Source organism: Candoia aspera, chromosome 8 (genome assembly GCF_035149785.1).
Source record: "Candoia aspera isolate rCanAsp1 chromosome 8, rCanAsp1.hap2, whole genome shotgun sequence".
NCBI classification, from domain to species: domain Eukaryota; kingdom Metazoa; phylum Chordata; class Lepidosauria; order Squamata; family Boidae; genus Candoia; species Candoia aspera.
The window spans coordinates 13,223,484-13,246,498 of NC_086160.1; the positions used below are offsets into that span (position 1 = coordinate 13,223,484).

The 23,015-nt window shown below is 38.9% G+C and overlaps 1 protein-coding gene across 10 annotated transcripts in view; it reads right to left on the bottom strand.

Moving 5' to 3' along the window:
* The window catches only part of APBB2 (amyloid beta precursor protein binding family B member 2), a 183,022-nt gene that overhangs the window by 30,728 nt on the left and 129,279 nt on the right, over positions 1 to 23,015 (bottom strand). For all 10 annotated transcript variants that reach the window (XM_063310124.1, XM_063310123.1, XM_063310122.1 and 7 more), the window contains 2 exons: positions 14,869 to 15,015; positions 11,233 to 11,360 (listed from right to left, as the gene is read on the bottom strand). In XM_063310124.1, coding sequence (XP_063166194.1) covers positions 11,233 to 11,360; positions 14,869 to 15,015 — 275 coding nt within the window. The remainder of the gene's footprint in view (positions 1 to 11,232; positions 11,361 to 14,868; positions 15,016 to 23,015) is intronic.

A 23,015-nucleotide genomic window follows, 5' to 3' on the forward strand; every position in this document is an offset into this window, starting at 1 on the left:
CTTGGCTGTATGTGTAGCTAGGTAGTTTCACAATACTGTAGGGGGCCCATGGCAAAGGTGAGTGGATGCTTGTAGAAGCTTGGATGGTCTGTTTTCTTCCTTTTCCTTCAAGGAGGTGGGTTCTATAGTATAGACTTGTCAACTTGGCAAAGTCTTGATGTAGCTGGGGTTCCAGAATACAGATGGAGTTGGTGATTAACTTTTGCTTGTTATAAAGAATGCTGATCAGATGATTTAGGAGTTTGTTGGAGAGGGTATAGCATAGTCTTTGGCAATAATAATAATAATAATAATAATAATAATAATAATAATAATAATAATAAATTAAATGTATATGCTGCCCAACTCCCAGCAACTCTAGGTGGTAATCTGTGTAGTATGTAGACCATAAAAGATTCTTCACTTTCAGCCTTTTAGGAATAATGTCACGTTGTTTGCATTTGGTTAGAAAAATTGTGTCTATTTGTATCTCTGCCAGTTTCTTGGAAAGTTTTATGGATTTTGCTGCTCATAAAAAGCTTATGCCCTTTAATAAATTTTTTTAGACTGAAAATGTGCTACCAAAGCCATGATTTTTGGCTACCATAGACTAATACAGCTTTCCTCCTACAACGTTTACAATGAGAAATATCTAGTTTACTCGGACAGAGTGGAATACACATTTTTGCTATATTATCAGTGCCATTAAGCTAAATTTTGCACAGAATGACATAATCAGCCCACAGTATCTTGTATCACTCAAGAAGTGATACAAACATTGAACTGTTCCGCAATTACAGACAATTATAGCTTCCTCAAGGTATCTGTAGGTTATTGATAGTCTTTGCTTCTGTCCATTTCGGAATCTTGGAATTAAGCAGGAAGCAAATGAACGTAACGAAGATCGGGATCTGTACACATACTTATATTTGAAGAAAAACAGCATCACTCGTTTGACTAGCTTCTTTTTTTGAACCAACATAATTGCAAAAATGGATGGAGTTATGAATTGTATCCTGTTACATCTGCCTGCCTAAAGGATGGCATTCACCAAGGATTAGACAATCTAGGGGAGCAGATTTCAGCAGCAAGCATGAGAAATATATTTAAGAGAAGAGCAAGTGGAAATAGGGTTATGGAAATTAAAAGCTATTATATCATTTTTTATCTTTTCCCCCTCCATGAAGAGGTAAAATAATTCACAGAATTAAGCTTTGTGGAAGTAAGCCCACCTCTAAGGACTTACAGTCAAGTTGTTAAGGGTGGAATAAAACAGGAAGTTCCTGGGAGAGAAACCATTTGTATTTCGATCCCTTAAAAAACACAATCCCAAACACTTGGTAACAATGCTGCTGAAATTACAGCAGCAAAATGGCTAACTTCAGTGGTCCATCTGGTGTCCTTTTCGGGGGTAGAGACTGAGAGCGCAAGGGTTGTTCCTTGGCCTCCTGCTCCAATTCCTGCCTTCATTTTTGAAAAATAGAAATTAAAAATTGTACCACACTGTTCATTTCGCTGTCAGATTCCAGCAGTGTGATGTCAATGTGATGAAAAGCCAGAAATGGAGAACTGAAGATGCACATATGGTGCACAGGCTGCACACGCTCAAGCTATTTGCACTATGTATAAGTTCATCTATTAAAAGCCAAACAAGATTTAAATTCCAAATATTTTGCTCTATTTTTATTACACTAAATCCTCTCTCTCTGTTATTTATAAGAGTAACAGAATTTGGACCACATGTATGATTCACTATTATTCAAAGGCCAAGTCTGATTATCCCCAAATGAAGTTCTAGAAGATAGATATTAGTGGGACACTCTGAAAGTTTGCTTTTGTCCCACTGCAATCACTGCTAAAACATGACTTATTATTCCATAAAAGAAAGCAACTCTTTCACAAACCTTGAATTAGCCCGTGGCATGTGACAAACCTACTAATTGAAACTTTTCATCCAGAAATAAAATAAAGCCACTTATTCAAGAGGAATTCCATTTGTTTAAGAGGACGTTCAGCGTAAGATATACATGAGCATCAGTGGCCAACTGCCCACAGTTGTTGTTGTATCTATGGCCAGATTCATAAACTTTTATGGAACTAAGAGCAGAATGGAAACTGCATGAGCCACAGTTGTTGACATGTGCTCCACATTTATGCCTCGATGTGCAGAAGGCCAAATCTTGGTAATTTCAGTAAAAAAGGAGATAAGATCATGCACTTTGGTCCTCTTCATATACAGATTTTTGTATGGAGCATTCATACAACATCATTAAAGTCCTGGAGGGCACACACCCACACATTGCTATATCAGGAAACTTGAACCTCAGTTTGAGTGAATCATCAAATAATGCCTATGGCTATAAACTAGGAAGAAAATCCAAATTTCAGTAGTTCCAAACACATAAGGTAAATTCATATAATGCCCTAAATAAACATAATGCATATTTGTTAGCTGTTGGCTGCTAAATTAATCACAAATGGTAGGTTTATGCATCATACCAGCCCTTAGGCCATAGTTTATAAACCAAATCCTAAATTTCTTTTCTGTTAAACGATAGTTTGTTTGTTTGCTTTAATTGTTGTAAATTTATGCATGTAATAGTTCTTGACTACATCTTTAAGAAATGAATTATTTAGCAGAAACCAGGAAGTATTTATTTTACTGACAGAATAAATAAGTCTATTTTTATACTGCAAACCCACCTAGATAATTGAACCATCAGATTTGGTCAGATTTTCCTTCTCTACTACAACTCTGTTCTACTATAAGGTAGTCAACAATACAGTATTTCTGTCAGCACCTGATCATTCGAGCATTCACACATACGCAGTCAAGAGGCTGGATCTCTTTAAACTGTTTTAATGAAGCGTAATGAACAGTACAGAAGGCAAGCTGCGAATAAAGATTTCCCGCTCAAACCTAATTTAAAACTATATCCCTTTAGTTAGTCCCCTTTCCCATGAAACATGTCACTCCACCTCCCATCCAGATGGTATTCCTGGCGTATCTCAACTCCACGTCCTTGATGTGCTCCATAGCCATAATAAACCACTTTACACTCTATCTTCACACCCCCTCCCATCTGGCCACCTGAGAGAATGAAATGATGGGAGATGCCCTGATAAGGGTTTCTGTGAAAACTTTGATCGGGGGATCTGACAATTTCTCAACCTTGGCAACTTCAAGCGGTGTGGAGTTCAACTCCCAGAATCCACACTGCTTGGAGTTACCAAGGTTGAGAAGCACTGGTATCGTCTGAGACACAGTTAAGAACAGTAGTTATAATGTTAGATTGGGACTGGTGAGAATAAATTCATATTCTTTCTTGCTGGAGGAGCTCACAGGGTTATTTTGGCCCAGTAACCTTCTCTTAGCCCAGGCTACTGAGGAGATACAGTAAAATGAGGGGAGGCCGCCCGACCACTTTCTTCTATATATCCCATTTTAGATCTCAGAGGAAAGGTGAGATCTTAACCAAATAAAATAAGCTTTTGTGAGGGACGAGGACTGCAGTGGGAGGACAAGGCAAGGAAGTAGCAGAGTGCAACATTTCTGCTTACCCAAACTTTGAGTTCAAATTATTGAGACAAGAAAGACAGGGAAAGAGTGCAATTATTTTAATTAGCTGAGCACTGTGTTATTAAACTGTCAGAATGTCAGCTTTCCCTACTGTAAGTCCTTCAAAAACCTTCAAAAATGAAAAAGTATCCATATTTTAAAAAAACATTTAATTGGCCTGTGTGTTTAAAATTCAGGATTATAAAATGGTCAGGAAGAAAAGATGGGATTTCAAAGAGTAATATCCTGTATTATGGCCACTACTTCTACTTTGCACAGCAGAATCAAGAAAGCACACCTCCTGCAGGATTTGTGATGAGGTTGTGGGGGCATTTAACATTTTGTAATCTAGGATATCTAGGATATAGGACACCTATACAGTCAGTAAAAACAAGACTCCAGCAGTTCATGGAGTGAGAATTGCCAGATGCACAAGCTGGGTTTAGAAAAGGCAGAGGAACTAGGGACCAAGTTGCCAATATCCGCTGGATAATGGAAAAAGCCAGGGAGTTTCAGAAAAACATCTATTTCTGTTTTACTGACTATTCTAAAGCCTTTGACTGTGTGGACCATAACAAATTGTGGCAAGTTCTTAGTGGTATGGGGATCCCAAGTCATCTTGTCTGCCTCCTGAAGAATCTGTATAGGGACCAAGCAGCAACAGTAAGAACAGACCACGGAACAACGGATTGGTTTAAGATTGGGAAAGGAGTACGGCAGGGCTGTATACTCTCACCCTACCTATTCAACTTATACGCAGAACACATCATGCGATGTGCTGGGCTTGATGAATCCAAGGGTGGGGTTAAAATTGCTGGAAGAAACATTAACAATCTCAGATATGCAGATGATACCACTTTGATGGCTGAAAGCAAGGAGGAACTGAGGAGCCTTATGATGAAGGTGAAGGAAGAAAGTGCAAAAGCTGGCTTGCAGCTAAACCTCAAAAAAACCAAGATTATGGCAACCAGCTTGATTGATAACTGGCAAATAGAGGGAGAAAATGTAGAGGCAGTGACAGACTTTGTATTCCTAGGCACAAAGATTACTGCAGCCAGGAAATCAGAAGATGTTTAATTCTTGGGAGGAGAGCAATGACAAATCTCAATAAAATAGTTAAGAGCAGAGAAATCACACTGACAACAAAGGTCCGCATAGTTAAAGCAATGGTATTCCCAGTAGTAACATATGGCTGCGAGAGCGAAGGAAGATCGATGCTTTTGAACTGTGGTGTTGGAGGAAAATGCTGAGAGTGCCTCGGACTGCAAGAAGATCAAACCAGTCCATACACCAGGAAATAAAGCCAGACTGCTCACTGGAGGGAATGATATTAAAGGCAAAACTGAAGTACTCTGGCCACATAATGAGACGAGAGGACACCCTGGAGAAGATGCTGATGCTAGGGAGAGTGGAAGGCAAAAGGAAGAGGGGCCGACCAAGGGCAAGAAGGATGGATGATAGGAGCATAGGATTCAATGGCAGTTTTAAAAAAATGCCCCCAGGTAGCTGACTTATTTGCACAAGTAACAAAAGATGTGCTAAGGTAGCCTACCTAAGGAAAATGAAAACCTTATTTCTCAATTCAATTCCCATCTTTAAAATGCCAGAGAAGAAGAATAGTATTTCCCTTGGTAGGAAATGTTAAAAATTCAGTGTGATCAACAATCCAGTGCTGTGAATTACTCGGTTGTTACAACAAAGGTTCCTTTTATCACTGGGATGGACTCCAGCGCTTATGAGATCTACCAAAGCTGGATAGAATCACAAGACAGAGTAGAGGCACACAGGGTGGAGGGTGGAATTAGTAATGCAGAGAATGAGTGGTAGCAGATCTCGCCTAATCAAGATAGTAATTCTAACCTGAGACCACCCATTCCTAGATAGTATGCTGAGGATGGTGCATTTCACAGATGTGTTATCATACAGAAACATGAGAATTGTCATCCCACAGACACTGGGATGTCTGTGTTGGATCACAATTTTTCAGATGCTACTGTGCGTTTCCTGTAACATTTTCTCTGATAGTCTTTAAGGCTATGCTTTGCATGACAGTATCCAGCCTATGTGGAGCTGTGCTGGGTGGGTGAAAATAAATAAATAAAATAAACTAGAAATAGAAATAGAAATAGAAGGCAAAAGCTGGAGAATTCTGGCTCTGATTTTAATTTCAATCAAATGTCCACAGCGTGTGTGGGTTGGTCTGGGGGAACTTCTTCAGAAGAAGCTATGTCAAAAGAACCACTGTTTAAAAAAAGAAAGGAAATGTCCATGAGGGGGAAAGAGAAAATTAGAAGAAGATGAAGGAAGAGCTGCACTGCTACGCCTCTGTACATAAATTTATGTACATTAGTTATGTACATTTATCTGTTATCTCCTTCCCATCTCTTTGCTTCTTACGCATTTGAAAACTAAGAGTTGTATTTGGGGAAATGCAAATTTCCAGCTTACATTCACAATGTAGAAAAGCAAAGCATGTATGGGAACATCTTAGTTTGGATTAGAAAACTCTACTGCATTTTCTTACAATCAGTATTTTCATGGACAAGAAAGTTTTTAAGACTTGTCTAAGTCTAGTGTAACTTTATAGCACCAGCTCCTTATAGAATATAGTCTGAAAATTTGGAACCAGTCTTCTCTAATTCTTGATCTCCTGACTTTAGCCACACTTTAGTGTTGTGCTGATACGCAAATTGCAATTCTCATTTGACCTGAGATTCCAGACCTGGCTTGTGTTAACTATGGGCAACATCACTAATGCTGAATTAATATTATAAAGGAGAAGGGAGCGAAGACATATTGAAACAAAAGAAAGATGGGAATTTATGCTGAAAATGGGAAGTGGGGTTGGGGAATGTGTCTCCTTCATTTGCAGCCCTGGTTTTCTGAGAACATGCCTTTCACTATTTCCATTTCATCCTGAAACCATAATATAAGGCACAAGCAGATTTCAGAGATCATCAAGCAACTGTTTTTTTTAAATTGTGCATTTTTAACAAAATGCCAGCTTAAAGCTGAATATATGAAAAGGAATATATTAAACAAGTGCGTGTAACATCCAACCTCATTTTTTAACAACGACTTTTCTTTTAGTTTAACTCTCTGCTCCCAAATGGAGGGTGGCATTAAAGGAAAACAGTCTTTCTGCTTTCTGATAAAAATTTGGAATAAGAATTAGGGTCTTTAGGGCCTTCTAATTTATGATTAGCATAAGTTCATCTCGTCTCTCTCTCTGCCTGCCTGCCTGCCTGCCTGCCTGCCTGCCTATGTATGTATGTATGTATGTATGTATGTATCTGTCTGTCTGTCTGTCTGTCTGTCTGTCTATCTATTTTAGTTTACATGGCCACCCATCTCAAATTCTAACAACCATTAAAACAATATAAAAACAAGAAACAATATAAAAACCATACAAGTTCATCCACTGCGTGGATTCTACCACACATCCAGATCCCCGAGCCCAGGGATACAACCATATCTTTAAGGCCTTGTGAAAAGCCAGCAGGACTGGGGCCAAATTAATCTCTGGGGGGATGATGTTCCAAAGAGCAAGTGTCACCACAGAAAAGCTGTCTTCCTGGACCCTACCAGATGGCATTCCTAGTAGATAGGACCTGGAGCATGCCTCTCCTACCAAACCTGATGGGACAGGTAGACATAATTGGGGAGAGGTGGTCCCTCAAATAACCTGGCCCCATGCAAAAGCAATGGAAGCTTTAGCGTCTTCGCATAAACAGGTGTAAATACAGAAGCATTTCAGCATTGAACTGTCTCAATACCAAAATTATGAGAAGTCAAGGCATATGCCAGTTTAAGCCAGCAAAATAGTCAATGCAGCAGTGATGTTTTCTTATTATGTTACTATAATAAAATAGCTGAATGCTGTTTGATTCCTGTACAATGTGTACTCTAAAGCTGTTTAATCTCCCAGAAGATTTTCTCTCCTGAGGTGCCCTTGCAAACATTTTGTTGTTTATTCGTTCAGTCGCTTCTGACTCTTCATGACTTCATGGACCAGCCCACGCCAGAGCTTCCTGTCGGTCGTCGACACCCCCAGCTCCCCCGGGAACGAGTCCGTCACCTCTAGAATATCATCCATCCACCTTGCCCTTGGTCGGCCCCTCTTCCTTTTGCCTTCCACTCTCCCTAGCATCAGCATCTTCTCCAGGGTGTCCTGTCTTCTCATTATGTGGCCAAAGTATTTCAGTTTTGCCTTTAATATCATTCCCTCCAGTGAGCAGTCTGGCTTTATTTCCTGGAGGATGGACTGGTTGGATCTTCTTACAGTCCAAGGCACTCTCAGAATTCTCCTCCAACACCACAGTTCAAAAGCATCGATCTTCCTTCTCTCAGCCTTCCTTATGGTCCAGCTCTCGCAGCCATATGTTACTACGGGGAACACCATTGCTTTAACTATGCGGACCTTTGTTGTCAGTGTGATGTCTCTGCTCTTAACTATTTTATCGAGATTTGTCATTGCTCTTCTCCCAAGGATTAAGCGTCTTCTGATTTCCTGACTGCAGTCAGCATCTGCAGTAATCTTCGCACCTAGAAATACAAAGTCTTTCACTGCCTCTACATTTTCTCCCTCTATTTGCCAGTTATCAATCAAGCTGGTTGCCATAATCTTGGCTTGCAAACATACCCTTAAATTCAACTTTCATGAGCAAATCTCTATTTTTCATCTACCTTTTATTAACACTCGGTTTAGAAGATCATCTGATCAGGTTCCATTAAAAGGTTTTTCATATTCCAAAAAGATTTCAATGAAATAAATTACGGCAAAGGAAAAAGACTGATAAAAAAAAATCCAAGTGCCTCAGGATAGCAGTGACTTTCAAATAACTTGATATTTGAAAGGTTAGATTTTCAGTATTAGTCATCATAATTACCATTTACTTGACACTGAAGAGATGAGAGCAGAAAATGCCATTTGTCAGTCTTTAAAGCTATCTTTTTGCTATTCAAGCAACAGGTGTAAAAAAATACGAAATATTGTATTCCCATCTTACCAACTAGCCAGTGCAAATTTCATCCCACCTGCTCATACTGAGCAACGATTCTGGTTCCCAGATCATGGTCTGCTCTTAATTGCAACATTTTGCACTCAGATGTAACTATGTCTTCCAAGAAGAATACTTTTTTTATTTTTACACAAAAAAGAATAAGAAAAAACAGATACACACAAAAAATATCTATCTAGCTGCTAAACATTAGAATAAATTATTAAACCTTGACCACATAACACAATATTCACCAGTGCTTCCAGTGCTTTGATTCAGTGCCAGTTTATAAATGGAAAGTAACCACTTATCTATAATCCGGACCGTAAATTTGGAATAACTTTCTTTCCAATGTTGAATAACTATCTTCTTTGCAATCCCCTATTGTGTGATATAATCATCATCCTTCATATAATGAAAAATTCTAATTTTGGGGATAGGTAATTCAAGAATACCACATCTTTAAGCAAAAACATGATTTCTGTAATGACATAATAACAATCTTGTAACTACCAAATCAAACTAACATTGATTGAACAAGCCTGTATTATATGAGTTCTTTCATTCATATTATGCTTTGCCATGACAGAATGTGTGACCAACCCTTTCGAAATATTATTTGAGGAGTCCAAAAGACATGAAAAAGAAGGCTGTGTTGACTGTCTCATCTTCAGATCACAGGAGATACTTAACATTTGTAAGAACTGTTCGCTATTATGAGTTTGAGGATAGCTAGGATGAGGAAGTCAATAGATAACCTAATTATTTAAATCCAAATTCAGCCCCTTGACCTACAGACAATATATCTGTGCATATGAAAGCGTTCTTTTAAATTATTTGCTGTGTGGGTTTCTCCGAAATGAAGATACATCAGAAATGTTGCCATTTTAATGACTTCTAGACAGAACTTCACCTCTCTGCCTTTCAAACTACTACAAGAAGGAATCACAAATGGTTTCAGTGCCACTTCTGGATTTATTCCACTGAGTTGCCTTAGCACTTCGAATGGTTTAAACTTTTCCTATTTCAGTAAATCACAGTTAAGACTCCCTACAGTTTTTCTGGGGTTTTGACACAATGAAAGATGATGTCTTGTTTATTTAATGCTTTTTTAAATCTACCTTTCAGGGACATTTGCAGTCACTGTCAGTTTACAGCATATTTATTTATTTATTCATTCATTCTTATGACAACACAACAATACATTATTTAAAAAATATTTTTTTAAAAATTACTTAACATTACAAAGTAACAACAAATAAATAAGCTGCTGATGCAACCCTTTAAAGTTCTCTGAAGACTGACAAAAGGGAAACATATCATTTTCTCTCAGACAGTTTTCCATAGCTGTGGGTCAACCACAGAAAACTCCGTCCTTATTACTCGCTTATTACTGATCTTAAAGCTTTGACAGGTTGATAGGAGTAAAGGTATGGTCTAGTCCCAACTATTAATTCAACATTTGGACTCAGAAATGAAGAGGAAGCAAGTGGAACTATGGCATAATGGGTGTTACATGAACCAAACATCTACAACCATTCTAGCTTCTACATTTATACCAATCAAAGTTTCTGGACTATCTTTATGGGCCCTCCTGGGTATAGCTGGGCCTTGACATTGCCAAAGAAATGTGTGGTAGTCCAGCTGAAATGGGTAACAACAATTATGCCCACCAAATCAACTGTTGCCAAGCTCCTGGAGACCAAGTGAGAACCTCTCAGTACCATCACCTGCACACCTCCATCAAGATCAGTGGATTTTCTGATCCACAACATTTCTCATTTGTCTGGATTGTTTGTATTGTTCATGCCAAAAGAGCTCCTAAACTGTGGAGAGTAAGGAAGATGACCTTGATGGAGATATGCCAGCTCTGTTGTCAAGGCGACAAAGGGTAAAGCTTGTTTTGAGACCACAACGGCCAGATAACATTCAGAAGTGACTCAGACAGACACCACTGTAATCCACTGAACTATAAGGAGGAGAGGAAGCACAACACGAACAGACTTGCAAGATTCTGTTATTACAGATAATCTCGATAAAAGTAGTTTTTCTCTCCCTGTGGGGTTGATTTCTTGGTCTGGTCTACCTAGAGGGGCTGACACAAACCCCTCTTCATGGTTTTCACTGTTTCCTTGGATACACCATCTAGAAAAGATAGCTATAGCTGCATGTCATTCATATAGTGGGGAAAAAATCAGCCAATACTTAGTAGGACTTTAACTATAGGTAGCATGTAAAAGGCTGAAAAATACAAGGACAAGATGTAACTGTTTGGCATCACAAAGGTTACAAACTAAGAAATGGAACAGAATATCTTTACTACCATCTTTTGATCTTCCAGAGTTAATATAGTTAGCAGTCACCATCTCCTCAAGAGGTATCCTACAGACACGCTCCAACAAGCATCTTTGGTCGCTAGTATGAGAACACTGTTAAAATAAACAAGAAGGTTCCAATCTCCTCTCTATGGCTGTGCCAGAGAAGCTGATGGAAGAAGGGAGCAGACAGCTCTAAGGTTTCTCCATGTAATGATAAACTATAACGTACTGACATACTTAAAATGCAATTTATTCACACAATAATGAGGACGCAAACATACATTCAGTAGGCTACTAGGGCGCTATACTTGCCTGAAGTGCATGCATAAACAAAGATCCATCTCATAAAGAAAGAGAAAACATATCCCAAACTCACCGGCCATTATCACGCCCTACTCCCCAGACTCGGATGCTTACGATGGGCTGAGAATGAAGAATACTACGATCCATGGGGTCAACCAAATTTAACATATCGTTCTCCAGGATAAGATACATGTCTTTTCCCTAAGTAAAAAAAAAAGAGAGAGAAAGAACTCAACAATGCTCAGCACAAATGCATCTTTTTCACCTTGCAACACTCATTCCAGAAAAAGGAGGAGAGTGTTAAGAAAAATATAACCCCTCCTCTCCCAATATTATCTTCTTCAATTGCTCCTAGTTACTTAAAGCTGCTATCCTCAGTAAATAGATATCACTAAACTTAAGAGGAACTTCAGAGATTAGCCGTTCTTCCTTGGCATCTCCTTATCTCGGCAAATGTGGGTTTGTGATATGTATACTTCTATCTCAGGCTGTCCTTAAAGAGTATTGGGAAACTACTGCTACAAATCCCACACTTTTGGGAAGTTTGTGGAGCTAAAGCAAGAAGGTGCTACTTTTCTGGGGCTGCACCGATGCTGTGGAACAGCCTCCCTGTGGAGATCAAACTAGCTCCCTCTTTGTGGGTTTGCAAAACTTCAAAAAAAAACCAGTTTCAAAGAAATTTCCCCAATTTGATGTTGCCATCTTTATCTTGACTTCAAATGGTACGTTATATTGGGGTGGTGCTTTTTGTTTTGTACCAAAGATGTTTTGAATTGTATCACTGAAAGTCTTTTGATTGGGCTGGCATAGAAACACGTTTAATAAATGGATAAATAACCACCTTTGGTCTGCAAATTCTACATAGTAAAGACTCAGATTTTACGTCTCCATTCACCTGTTGCACAGTAGAATAGAGTCACTGCCATGAGATGGGCAGCCATATAAATCATTTAAATAAAGATAGACAGACAGACAGACAGATAGATGTTTGTCTAAATAATAAGCCAATTGCTCTTGAATACTTCATTATTGCTGGAAATGACAGTGACCATCGATTGATAGAAGAGCCACGTCTACTTTGGGCCACTGAGAAGAAATTAAAATGGCAACAGGACAAAAATGTCCTGTTGTATAACTTTCAAAAGTCTAGCGATGTCTAGAAGCTGGATAACATGGCACAATCCCCAAATACCATTATCAACCTAGTTTTATCAGCATATAATATCTGATGTTCTAAATCTCTAAAAAGTGTGTGTAAATCTTAATTCGAAACCTCAAGACAAAAAGCAAAGTTATTGTGGTTTGAAAAGGATTGTAAAATCATGAGAAAGAAGTCGAGGAAACAAATGTGTTATACTGTGGCTCTGTTTTTATTTAGCTTTTATGTAAATGATATTGTTTTGGCTGCATGAAATCTGAGGTCTCCTATGCCCATGGTTTTGGATAGTTTTGTGAATATTCTTTTTATGCTGATGGCATCATCTTAATATCAATTAGCCAAGCGGTTCTGAGAAAACACCTCAGAAAGTCTAGCTCTTATTGTTAAGAGGATTATTTGGTAATAAATAATGCAAAAACTAAATTGTGATCTTCTGTAAGAAAAGGGTTCAACACAAATGGTGTCTGGAAAATATGGGTGTAGAACAAGTAAAATCCTATTGTTGTCTTGGTTTTTCAATTCTTTAGGTTCCTGGTCCACTCTAGTAGATGCACACTGAGATTTGGTGCATGCTCTCAACCTTAAACAAGCTTTGGAACTAGAAATATTGAGGGTTAATAAGACCAGTCTTAACATTTTATACAGTGAAGGCCATTCCAATGCTGATTTATGTGGCAGAAATAGAGGTAGTCCTCGCTTAATGACCACAATTGAGACTGGAATTTCAGTTGCTAAGTGAAGCGGTCATTAAGCAAACCTGACCTGATTTTATGACCTTAAGGCGATCATTAAGCAAATCACTGTGGTAGTTAAGTGAACCATGTGGTCATTAAGCAAATCACATGATTCCCCATTGATTTTGCTTGCCGGAAGCCAGCTAGAAAGGTTGAAAATGGCGATTATGTGACCATGGGATCCTGCTACAGTCATAAATGCAAAGCAGTTGCCAAGCACCCAAATCATGATCACATGACCGCAGGGATGCTGTGACGGTTGTAAGTGTGAGCACAGGTAGTTAGTTGGTTTTTTCAGCACCATCTAAGTCTGAACCATCACTAAACTAATGGTCATTAATTGAGGACTACCTGTAAGGGGCTTTACTAATATTTCATTAGTTGAAAGAACCTTGACACATTACCTGTGCTATGGGGGATATGAAGATAGAAACCCACTTTTTTAGTCAAAGCTGAGTCAGGGATTGAGGGTATTAGGTATATAATATACCGTATATCAGGCTGTTTAATTATTGGATCTGGATACCTCAAATTTAGTGAGATGGGCTTCCTAAACCATGCTCTGAAAACTGAAATAGAAGAGCTGATGCAAACGTATAGCTTCAAACATTTACAAAGGAAGGATCAGCTCATGGCTTCCCTATGCAGGCACTGAACAGCCTGAGAAATGCAGCAAGAATTATATGCCCACACAGTTGTAGACCTGAGTGTCCAGAATAACATAGCTGCCCTTTCGACTTCAAAAGCAGCATGTTGGTTGGCAACCAAGAAGCTTCAGTTCCAAATGGAAAAATACCTGACATTCGCTACGTGAATAGAATGTCAGAGAGCTTTCAACCATCTGGGTTTTGAGCATGGTGAAATTTGGCTGGTTTTGGGGAACATCAGCTCAAGAACCTCTCTGTTGAAGACCTGGCCCGTTACATTTTTGAATGCTAACCTCATGCTAGTGCTGGCGAAAAATACGTAGACACTTCTGCCTTTGCTACAAAGGCCTTCCAGCTAAGAAAACATTTGGAGTTGGTTGTGATGGGAGTATTATGACGACCCGAAAGCAGCACAATGATGACCTATGCTGGGGGGTAGGGGAGGAGGAGGGAGACTGTCCCTTTTCAGAACATGTTTCATTGTTTTAAATGTCAGTCTATTTTAGTTTGCCTGTTTTAAGTGCAGTGACTGATTCCTGCCTATGATTGGAATTTTCTTTTTCTTGGATGTTAAACAGATTCTCTAATTCCAACAGCACTTTCTCTCTTAAAACCAGATACTTAACTGGGGACACATACAGTACTGGACAAGGGGAACTTAAGTTTGATCTATCAGCATAATTCTTCTCTTTTGTACTTATTATAACCACTAGTCATAATTACAATTATAAGCACTAAAATAGTGTTTCCCAAACTTAGCCAACTTCCAAATGTGTGGGCTTCAACTCCCAGAATTCTCAGCAATAGCCACAGTAACTGGGGAATTCTGGGAGTTGAAGGGGACACCTTTGGAAGTTGCCATGCTAGGAAACGTTCAACTAAGGCTTTCCTAGACCTGTGATGGCCTGTGGTTCCCACCACCACTATTGATGGCAAAAGCTGGAGAGATGTTTCTTTCAGGGCTCAGGTTGTAGCTACAACTGGAAAGGACCCTTCCATATTTCCACCAAGTAAAATGCTGTCAAGAAAGTACTAGTATTGTCTATTCATGCACACAAGATCATCTCACAACGAAGATTTTGTTTCCCTCTGGCCTGACCTTCAAAGAAGGTAGAAAAGTAGGTGGCACCAAAGAAGTAAGACCAAGATAAATCGGAGACATTTCTTACCTCTCCCCAAATGCCAACTGTATCTCTGATATCATTTTTGCAGTAAGAGAGCTGCCGGATGCAATTGTTTACAGCAACACTGCTTTTTCCAGGAGCTAAATCTTCCTCGGCCATTTCTACCCATCCCAGAGAACGAACAGCAAAGCACTGCAAAGAGTTAAGATCACAGTGGTAACATTTTAGATCTTATGGATTTCCACACCATTAGGTAATGCTTCCATTTCTTTAGATAGGGTTAATATATACTCATGCTGAAGATGGCAGGATAAAACTTCCACATTATTTTTAAAATTATTGCATTAATAATAACTTTTGTATGTTTGCCAAATTTATATGTTGCTTCATTGTTCCTGTCTCTGAAGGGTAGAGATTTTAACTGAATGTTTCTTTTAACTTCATGAGCACCAGGTCAAAACTGTCACATTTTTTTATTGTACAGGTAGTCCTCACTTAATGACCATTCATTTAGTGATGGTTCAGACTTATGACAGTACTGAAAAAAATGACTTACGACTGGTCCTCACACTTACAGCCATCACAGCATCCCCACGGTCACGTGATCGTGATTCAGGGGCTTGGCAACCAGTTTGTATTTATGACCATCGCAGTATCCTGTGGTCACCATTTTTGACCTTCCCGGCCAGCTTCTGGCAAGCAAAATCAATGGGGATCTGCATGATTTGCTTAACGACCACGTGGCTCGCTTAACGCCTGTAGTGAATCGCTTAATGACCACTGTAAAAAAGGTCATAAAATCTGGTTGGATTCACTTAATGACCACTTTGCTTAGCAACCAAAATTCCGATCCCAATTGTGGTCATTAAGTGAGGACTACCTGTATTTCACCAATTCTTACATTCTTACCTTTACCACAGCTGTCTCTTTGATGTACCACACAAATGCTAAGGCAATTTTAACATGCAAGAAAGAACATCATTTGACAAATTTATCACACATCATTAGTTCTTATCAAGCAACATGAAATAATATCATCTGGGGCAAATGCTTGTTTAGACTCAAATGAAAAATTAAGCAGAATGGGGGTGGTTTCACTAATTTTTTTTCATTTGTTCCAGTTCAGAACTAAACAAGTTTTTTTTTTTCATTCCTTAAACTTGTATTCATCTGAAGATGAGACTTCATTTTTTCCAGGGACAAGAAACTTTCAGTGGACACAATTTTCATTCACAAATTCTGTAAGATCTAATAAAAATACAACGGAGCTAAGAGAAGACAACCACAGAGAGAAACTTCGCTGAAGCCAGAAATGACAGCAAATATCATCTTAAGAAAGAAAACAATAAATGGGACTAATGAAACAAATACACTTTCAGTGAATTTGCAATTAAATGAATGGGACCAGCAACCAACAAAACAAAAGAAGTCTTTAATAATGAAAACAAGTGAAAGAATTGTTGAACATCTGCTATACAATCACTGCATAGAGACTTGACAGCATGAAGTAATAATGTGGAAAAACAGTTTAGGCAAAATCACCCAAAGTGGACATCACAATTGCTCTTTTTTTACTGAGGACTTTTCTATAATTTCCCCGCTTCTCATCTAATCATAAAAATATACATAAAGTCTCCTTTGAGTCAAGATGAACTTCTGGAGATTTCATGGACAAATCCATGTAGTATTTAGGGCAATGACATAAAGTATTAATTAAGCATTAAGGCTTCTTCAAAGCTATCCCCTGGTAGCTCCCATCTTTGCATTATGTCGCTTAGCTTTTCAAGTCAGATTTGTGTCAGCAGAATTCCTTGACATTTTTCTTCCCATTATGCTTCTCACTTCCTGTCTTTCCCCTTTTCACTACTGCAGTTGGTTTTCTTGCTGCTGCTGCTGCTGTTGAAGATGATGGTTGTGCTGTTAGTGAGAACTGACCACACAGGAATGCACTGCACTGTTAGCTTCTTATTAGAACGCCACATTTTATAAAGTTCACCAAAAGACAGAATAGAAAATCCAAATGACTAATGGACACACAGAATACTGTTTGAGGAAAACTGCCTAGTGACACATCAAAAACATGTTATTTTCAACATTTGATAGCTAGTTGTAAATAATTATAATGTTTGAATGGCTGTGTGAAGTAATAGCTAAGACATTGGACTAGGAACTTGAAAACCTACGTTTATCTTATTACCACAGTTTCTTTGAGTGGCTTCAGGAAATATTCTGTCTCTGCCAAACCTCGCATATTTGCTGTGTGGAAAAAGTGGGAAAAGAATGCCGTCCATATGCAAGTACTTAAACCTGACAAATAAGTGAATTTTTAAAGTTCTCTGTGCCTTGAAAAGCTAAATTTACCAGAGACATATGGCTTATTTTGCAAATGTAACTGAAGTGAGAAAAATATACAAGATCGTATATACAATTCGTAACTATTGTTCATTGTCAGCTTTAACTGGAAAGCTTATCACTTGAAGCTGCCAAAATTACAGATGTACTGGCATAGTTTAGCCTGGGAGAACCAAGGTGTGTGTGGATATTTTTAAAAATCTACTCCTAAAGAAATAAAATGTTCCAGGAATCCAGTCTCTTTAAAATAACTTATTTCCCTGCATTTAGTTATTAATTTGCCCCTATAACCTACCCTCTTCAGTAATCTTACCCCGCCCCAAATGACACACATCCCCACTATTTTGAAACTCCAAGTACCAGCAGGAAAAAGAACAGCCATCACCCTCCTCAAGATCCTACTCAATAGGATTCAAATGCTTTCTCAGGAATGTTAAATGATTGTATGCATATTAGATTCACAAAGCATTTGTCTTTTGTGCAAGGCACTGAAAGACAAAGACCAAGATTGCTGTAATTTGCAATCCCCAAACATTCTAATTGCAATGAAAAGTCTGGCTCAGTAAATATTCCAACAGGGGCAAAGTGCAGCTTTTTTCAACACGCATAAGCTGTTAGTAATGCAGAAAACTTGCTCTTTGGCTAGATACAGCGGTTCCAGCCACTAATGGGGTAACAAATGGAGCCCTGTCATTTTTCATGCATGAAATTTGCTGACTGTTGACTCGCTCAGACAGAGCTGGAAGTCTGAAGAACAGCATGCAGCAGGAGTCATCAGTCACAGCAAAACACATTTGAAGATGTGGAGGATCCCCAGAAAGCAGACTTCAGGACCAGCAGCCAAGAAAGAGAGCCGGCATTAATTTCATGCATCTTTGGCTATTATTATTATGATAGTATGAAGGCCACAGCGGTGAGACCGAGCAGTGGAAGTGAGATCATGCTGGCAGGATGCTTCCAACCAAACGTATTTGCAAACTTATGCTATACCCTGAGGTCGGGTTATCCAGCCTTCAGGAAACTCATCCAACCACAAAGCATGTACAGTGGACCTGGGTTATCTCTATTCCAAGAAATCCAAGCAGTTTAAAAACAAATCTAGTTCTAATATCCTAGAAAATCAATATGAACATTCACGGAGAGCATTGCTACCATCAGCAGAAGCATTCCAAGATGCATATTATCATACAGAGTTCTAAAATATTATGGTTTGGGGTTTTTTGAGTGTTTGTTTTCATTTTCTTCTATTTTACAGAAAAACTATTTGTTTTTTCCCAGGAAGAGTAACCATTTTCCCTGTTACTATTTGGAAAAAAATATGATTTATTTATTTATTTTCTATCTCACCTTTATTATTTTTATAAATAATTCAAGGCGGGGAACATCCCTACTACTCCTTCCTCCTCCTCTTTTCCCCACAGCAACAACCCTGTGAGGAGGGTTGGGCTGAGAGACAGTGACTGGCCCAAGGTCACCCAGCTGGCTTTCATGCCTAAGGCGGGACTAGAACTCTCATACCACACCTGATTGGCTCTTGGGCTGAGAGCGCACGACTGGCCCAAGGTCACCCAGCTGGCTTTCATGCCTAAGGCGGGACTAGAACTCTCATACCACACCTGATTGGCTCTTGGGCTGAGAGAGAGGGACTGGCCCAAGGTCACCCAGCCAGCTTTCATGCCTAAGGCGGGACTAGAACTCTCATACCACACCTGATTGGCTCTTGGGCTGAGAGAGAGGGACTGGCCCAAGGTCACCCAGCCAGCTTTCATGCCTAAGGCGGGACTAGAACTCTCATACCACACCTGATTGGCTCTTGGGCTGAGAGCGTGCGACTGGCCCAAGGTCACCCAGCCAGCTTTCTAGAGTTTCTAGAACTCACAGATTCCTAGTTTCTAGCCCATTGCCTTAACCACTAGTGCAAACTGGCTCTCTATAGACAATTGTAAGAAATTGGGTTTTATTATTTGGATAGACACCATCAAATAATTGGCATTATATTTTACTCAAAATATATTAAAGTATGTTGAATAAATATGGTCTAAATGTATACATTTGATAATACTAGATATAAATCAGTGGTTAAAAGCACTGAGTTTCTGGGGCAAGATTAATGTAAGATTAATGTACATTTTAAGAGGCATTGCAATGTTAATTCTTATTAGTTACAGCATTTTCCTTAGTGCTGCTGCCCTCTTGTGACTCTTCAGCTGAACTGCGGCCAAGTAGCAACTGCAATCTTGAGGTGGGTCGATTTTAATTGGAAAGCCTCTACAAGTTTTTGGATACGTTGCAGCAGTAAGTATTTGCCGTTTTAAAAAAATGTAAAGAGAGCAACCTTTAACATTTTCAGAGCCCGGAATGCTAAAAGACAACTGATTAGCAACCCTAGGAAATTCACAAACCAGCTGAAAGAAAAAGAGGTTATGTTTAGCTTGGTAACTTCAGGTGGCCAGCTCTTAATTTAAAATAACAGTCTGCAGCTACTGATCTGAATATTTCAAATTAATCTGCAGTGCTTCACCTCTGAACTTTCGGATCATCTGTATGGCATTTTTTTTTTCCTTCAGAACAGAGCAGCTCAACCTGCACTAAGGAATCTCTGGAGATAAAGCAGATTAAAACCAATGCTAGCTAATACACCTGCCTTCCCAATTCCTCACAGACATTCAGGAAGCTTGTTATCATTCCTACAATAAAAAGCAGGTTTGAGTTTTTTTAATCCTTGGCAGCGCTGATTTATCTCCCTGGCTCAATCGGCTTGAAGAGAAAATAAATAAATAAATAAATAAAGATTAAGATGAATGAATACATCCTGGAGGAACGAAGACAAATATATCATATGAAAAAATTTGCTCCTAGCTTGTATCCTGGTAGATTGCAGCATATGCTTTCACCAGTCCCTACACAAGGAACATTCCCAGGAAGTTGAAATAATTCAAAATTTGCACCTGTGGGTAGGCTTCCTGCCATTTGAACAAGCTGCCAGACCTGAAACCACACTCTAATAGGTTCTCCTCTTGGTAATACACTACTGGTTTCTCTTTTTAAATCATGTTTTAGAAAATCCTCCCTCTTATTTACCTTGAAGAGGTTTGGTCTTTTTTTGTATGCTATGTAAGTCATTACATTATTTAACAGACCATTTTACCACAGAACTCTGAGTACACATCTCTGAGGGCCTGCATTTAAATCCAAAAATTAAGTATTTCACCTTCAAGCATCTAAAGCTAGAAAATGGCTTACTCCTGGAAGAAGATTAAATGATTTTCCTGCAGTGTGAAAAAAACACCATTAGAATGAAATATCCCAGAGTCGCTAGGAGTGGGGCAGCATATAAATTGTTGTTGTTGTTGTTGTTGTTATATACATAACAATGTGAAATCACAGCTGCCAGTTCTTTAGCTGGTGTTGGCCTTCATTCACATGATTCTTCCCAAGAACCTAGGATGCCACAATGTATTGGCATAGTATATGTGTAGATCCAAGCAGTGAGGCCTTTTGTAATTGACAGATGGAAATTCTGTCAATGCGCAGATTTTCTAAGTGCCATCGAAGGCTTTTTGGTATGGCACCCAGTGTGCCAAAAACCAGTGGGACCACCACGGCCAGTTTATGCCATAATCTTTCAACTCTGATTTTTAGATCTTGATAACTTTGTGATCTTCTCCAAGTCTTCGTCTTCTATTCTACTATCCACATCAATTATCCACACTTCCATCCTTTCAACCACTTAAATCTGGTGTGTTATGTGCCAAGACTTTATCAGTTTCTATTCAGAACTCCCACTATATTTCAATCTGCCCATTTTTGACTACTTTTTCAACTATATGTTGAATTATTATTATTCTCAGACCATCTTACAATGGCACAGATGCAGACATTATGTGTTACAATAGAGATTTCAGAGGGAAAGTGGGGAAGAGACAATCGGTTGCTACTAAGGAGACTGAAAAAGAAGTAAATATCATTATCAAATTAGATTCAAAAGTAACCCTGGATGTATGAAATTTCTGGGCTAACTTATCACATTAAAGGCTTATCTAAGAAGCCAAGCCCTTCCCTGCTTCCATCTTCTCACCAAAGACTATATTCCAGAATGAATACTGTTTTCCGAAAAAGTCTCTGCCGCATTGTTCGGAAATAGGTAAACAGATGTTTAGAAAACGGGAAACAGTTTTCTAATTAAGGGGTAGCCACCGAGAACCAAATCCCCAGTGATTACGATGCTAACAGTGTAAGAGGAAGGCTGGGTTAGTCTACAGTTGAAAAAAATCAGGATCCTGGGAGCATTTTTCCACCTAGCAATTTTATTCAAAGGTGTAAGTTTTCGTAAGCTGCAGTTTACTATTTAAAATGCCTTGTTTATTTTACTAGTAACACTCTAAGCATGGATAAAACAGGGTCCCTCACCACCCTGTGGTACTCTAAAGGTGTTTTGTACATCAAATGATACCCGAAACAGCATTTTGGATTTAAAAACGCAACAATGGCAGTGAGCTGTTGCACAACATTCAGTAGACCTGAAAACACTACCGGAAAAGAAGCTACATTTAGGCTGTGACTTGGCTGAGTAGGGGGTGGGATGGCGGGGGGAGGATTACTTGTTTCCATTGTAGACATTATAGAAGGAATGCCACGGTGGCCAAAAATCAGAAATATGGTAGCACCTTTTCTGACCAATGCATTTTTATTAATTTAATATATTAAAAAAAACTTAATAACACATGGTGATTGGAAAGGGGGCTGCCAGCCTCCTGATCTGTTTCTGTTCTTCCTCATCTAATCACAATCTAGGTTTTAGAACACCCATTAATTGATTAAGCTGCCTTGGGTGCTTATAGAAGCAGATGTAAATAGTAATAGCAGCAGCAAGAACAATAACAATAAAAGTAATAGTAATAATAATTGTAATAAGTAGTAGTATAGCATTGGTCCAAGCATTCTGTCTCAGTCCAACCTATCTTCAAAAAGGTTGCCAGGGGGAGGGGGGTAGAATAAAAATTAAAGTAAGCTCCCCCTGTCCCACATAAGCTGCCTTCAGTTTCAAGAGGAAAGGCAACAGATAAAATAATAAAATAATGGTAAAACACTGCACAATTCTCTATTTTTATTTACTCTGACTTAGGGTGTAACTGTTAAGCTTCAGTGTTATTTTACGTCAGTGTAATTTTTAGTGGCCAGTGCCAGAAATGGTACAGCACCCTATTCTGGAGCAAATCTACAACTGCTTGCAAGTTGTCAAGCCATGTGTCCGCCTGGCAAAGCATCATGACAACCCCACGCAGGAATCAGGCCCATTTCCCCCTTCCCACAGTAACACTGCTATGAACAGCACAACTGTTGCCAGTCTCAGTCAACGCACCCAGCACAACGAACAGGCTGGAAAGTCACTAGTTGTCGAGACTGACATTTTGTGATCAGCGCATCTGACCTTTTCCATAACTTTTTCTTTTTGAAAAAGACAGAAGAACACTGGCTTCACACATGATCTAAAAGGTGAGGTAGAAAGCAAGGCTCAGTAAATCAAATACCCAGAATAGGAAGATTCTCCCTCGGTTTGGACCACACATGATTTAAACAGGCTGGTAACTCCTGGAGACTTCATTTAATTATATTTATGTTCTTTCCTCTGAAAGCAGAGACTAATCCAGAGAAATGCTCTTTCATAAGCGTTTCTTCTTCCCAAATCAGCATTTTTCCACTGTTAAAGCAATGTTTCTTTTCCATCTATTTTCACTTATATCTGAATGATCAATTTCTGAAGAGACAATAGGATATCATTTCCTGTGGAAACTTAAAGGTTTAAGTGCTAAATCAGAAATCCATTTTTCTTGTTATTT